This window comes from Geospiza fortis, unplaced genomic scaffold (genome assembly GCF_000277835.1).
Source record: "Geospiza fortis unplaced genomic scaffold, GeoFor_1.0 scaffold1089, whole genome shotgun sequence".
Classification (NCBI taxonomy): Eukaryota; Metazoa; Chordata; class Aves; order Passeriformes; family Thraupidae; genus Geospiza; species Geospiza fortis.
Window position 1 is genome coordinate 73,744 of NW_005054717.1, and position 3,425 is coordinate 77,168.

At 63.2% G+C, this 3,425-nt stretch overlaps 1 protein-coding gene across 1 annotated transcript in view; it reads right to left on the reverse strand.

Annotated features, from left to right (window-relative positions):
• LOC102033360 (mucin-2-like) overlaps positions 1 to 3,425 on the reverse strand; it is a 13,380-nt gene that overhangs the window by 7,850 nt on the left and 2,105 nt on the right. The window contains exon 2 of the mRNA XM_031065248.1: positions 85 to 1,079. Within this exon, the coding sequence (XP_030921108.1) occupies positions 85 to 1,079 (995 nt within the window). The remainder of the gene's footprint in view (positions 1 to 84; positions 1,080 to 3,425) is intronic.

Below are 3,425 nucleotides of genomic sequence, written 5' to 3' on the forward strand. Positions count from 1 at the left end.
GTTGAGGAGGAAGTGGAGATGGTGGATTCGGTGGGGGTGGCCGATGTGGTTGAGGTAGGAGTGGACGTGGTGGACGTGGCTGACACAGTAGGCCTGGCTGAGGTGGTTGAGGTTGAGGTGGACGTGGTGGAGGTGACGGGGATGGCTGAGGTGGATGAGGTGGTTGAGGTGCTGATGGTGGACGTATTGGACTCAGTGGGTGCAGCTGAGGTGGTGGACATGGTGGACCCGGTGGGGGTGATGGAGGTGGTTGAGGTGGTGATGGACGTGGTTGATTCAGTGGGAGCGGCTGATGTGGTTGAGGTGGTGGTTGAGGAGGTGGAGGTGGTGGACTCGGTGGGGACGGCTGAGGTGGATGAAGTGGTTGAGGTGCTGGTGGTGGACGTGGTTGATTGTGTAGGCGCAGCTGAGCTGGTGGAGGAGGTGGAGGTGGTTGAGGTGCTGGTTGTGGATGTGGTTGATTCCGTGGGCACATACGAGGTGGTTGAGGAGGTGGTGGACATGGTTGATTCAGTGGGGGCAGCTGATGTGGTTGAAGCACTGATGATGGATGTGGTTGACTCGGTGGGAGTGAACGAGGTGGTGGAGATGGTGGTGGAGGTGGTTGATTCAGTGGGCACAGACGAGGTGGTTGAGGTGGTTGAAGTTGAGGTGGACATTGTGGACTCCGTGGGAGGGGACTCTGTGGTGGAGGTGGTTGAGATGGAGGTGGACGTGGTGGACTCGGTCGAGGTAGCCGAGGTGGTTGAGGTGCTTGAGGTGGAGGTGGTGGACTTGGTGGGGGCAGTGGAGGAGGATGAGGTAGTTGATGCGCTGGTGGTGGGCGTGGTAGACTCAGTGGGACCAGCAGAGGTGGTTGAGGTTGAGGTGGACGTGTTGGACTCGATAGGGATGGCTGAGGTGGATGAGGTGGTTGAGGTGGTGGTGGTGGATGTGGTTGATTCAGTGGGCACAGACAAGGTGATTGAGGTGCTGGTGGCGGACATGGTGGACTCGGTGAGGGTGGTGGAGGTGGTGGAGGTGGTTGATTCAGTGGGCCCGGTCGAGGTGGTTGAGGTGGTTGAGGTGGAGGTGGTGGACTCAGCTGGGGCAGTGGAGGAGGACGAGGTGGTTGAAGTGCTGGTGATGGACGTGGTTGACTCAATGGGCCCGGCAGAGGTGGTTGGGGTTGAGGTGGACATGGTGGACTCGGTGGGGGTGATGGAGGTGGTTGATGTGGTGATGGACGTGGTTGATTCGGTAGGCGCGACTGAGGTGGCTGAGGTGCTGGTGGACGTGGTCGATTCAATGGGAGCGGCTGACGTGGTTGAAGAGCTGGTGGTGGACATGGTGGACTCGGTGGGGGTGGTGGAGGTGGTGGGCGTGGTTGATTCAGTGTGACCGGCCAAGGTGGTTGAGGTTGTTGAGGAGGTGGTGTAGGTGGTAGCCTCGGTGGGGACGGCTGAGGTGGATGAAGCACAGACGAGGGGGTTGAGGGGGTTGAGGAGGGGGGGGAGGGGGTGGAGGGGGTGGACCCAGTGGTGGACATGGTTGATTCCGTGGGCACGGTAGAGGGGGTTGAGGCAGAGGTGGGCGTGATTGATTCAGTGGGACCGGCCGAGGGGGTTGAGGAGGGGGGGGAGGGGGTGGAGGGGGTGGACCCAGTGGTGGACATGGTTGATTCCGTGGGCACGGTAGAGGGGGTTGAGGCAGAGGTGGGCGTGATTGATTCAGTGGGACCGGCCGAGGGGGTTGAGGAGGGGGGGGAGGGGGTGGAGGGGGTGGACCCAGTGGTGGACATGGTTGATTCCGTGGGCACGGTAGAGGGGGTTGAGGCAGAGGTGGGCGTGATTGATTCAGTGGGACCGGCCGAGGGGGTTGAGGAGGGGGGGGAGGGGGTGGAGGGGGTGGACCCAGTGGTGGACATGGTTGATTCCGTGGGCACGGTAGAGGGGGTTGAGGCAGAGGTGGGCGTGATTGATTCAGTGGGACCGGCCGAGGGGGTTGAGGAGGGGGGGGAGGGGGTGGAGGGGGTGGACCCAGTGGTGGACATGGTTGATTCCGTGGGCACGGTAGAGGGGGTTGAGGCAGAGGTGGGCGTGATTGATTCAGTGGGACCGGCCGAGGGGGTTGAGGAGGGGGGGGAGGGGGTGGAGGGGGTGGACCCAGTGGTGGACATGGTTGATTCCGTGGGCACGGTAGAGGGGGTTGAGGCAGAGGTGGGCGTGATTGATTCAGTGGGACCGGCCGAGGGGGTTGAGGAGGGGGGGGAGGGGGTGGAGGGGGTGGACCCAGTGGTGGACATGGTTGATTCCGTGGGCACGGTAGAGGGGGTTGAGGCAGAGGTGGGCGTGATTGATTCAGTGGGACCGGCCGAGGGGGTTGAGGAGGGGGGGGAGGGGGTGGAGGGGGTGGACCCAGTGGTGGACATGGTTGATTCCGTGGGCACGGTAGAGGGGGTTGAGGCAGAGGTGGGCGTGATTGATTCAGTGGGACCGGCCGAGGGGGTTGAGGAGGGGGGGGAGGGGGTGGAGGGGGTGGACCCAGTGGTGGACATGGTTGATTCCGTGGGCACGGTAGAGGGGGTTGAGGCAGAGGTGGGCGTGATTGATTCAGTGGGACCGGCCGAGGGGGTTGAGGAGGGGGGGGAGGGGGTGGAGGGGGTGGACCCAGTGGTGGACATGGTTGATTCCGTGGGCACGGTAGAGGGGGTTGAGGCAGAGGTGGGCGTGATTGATTCAGTGGGACCGGCCGAGGGGGTTGAGGAGGGGGGGGAGGGGGTGGAGGGGGTGGACCCAGTGGTGGACATGGTTGATTCCGTGGGCACGGTAGAGGGGGTTGAGGCAGAGGTGGGCGTGATTGATTCAGTGGGACCGGCCGAGGGGGTTGAGGAGGGGGGGGAGGGGGTGGAGGGGGTGGACCCAGTGGTGGACATGGTTGATTCCGTGGGCACGGTAGAGGGGGTTGAGGCAGAGGTGGGCGTGATTGATTCAGTGGGACCGGCCGAGGGGGTTGAGGAGGGGGGGGAGGGGGTGGAGGGGGTGGACCCAGTGGTGGACATGGTTGATTCCGTGGGCACGGTAGAGGTGGTTGAGGCAGAGGTGGGCGTGATTGATTCAGTGGGACCGGCCGATGTGGTTGAGGTTGTTGAGGAGGTGGTGGACATGGCGGACTCAGTGGGGGTAGCCAATGGGGTTGAGGTGCTTGAGGTGGAGGTGGCAGACTCAGTGGGGGAAGCTGAGGTGGTGGAGGTGGTGGTCCTGGTGGTGGACGTAGTTGATTCAGTGGGCACGGTCGAGGTGGTTGAGGTGGAGGTGGACTCAGTGGGGGTGGCCGAGCTGGTTGAGGGGGTTGAGGTGGTGATGGACGTGGTGAATTCGGTAGGCGCAATGGAGGTGGCTGAGGTGCTGGTGGACGTGGTTGATTCAATGGGAGCGGCTGGGGGG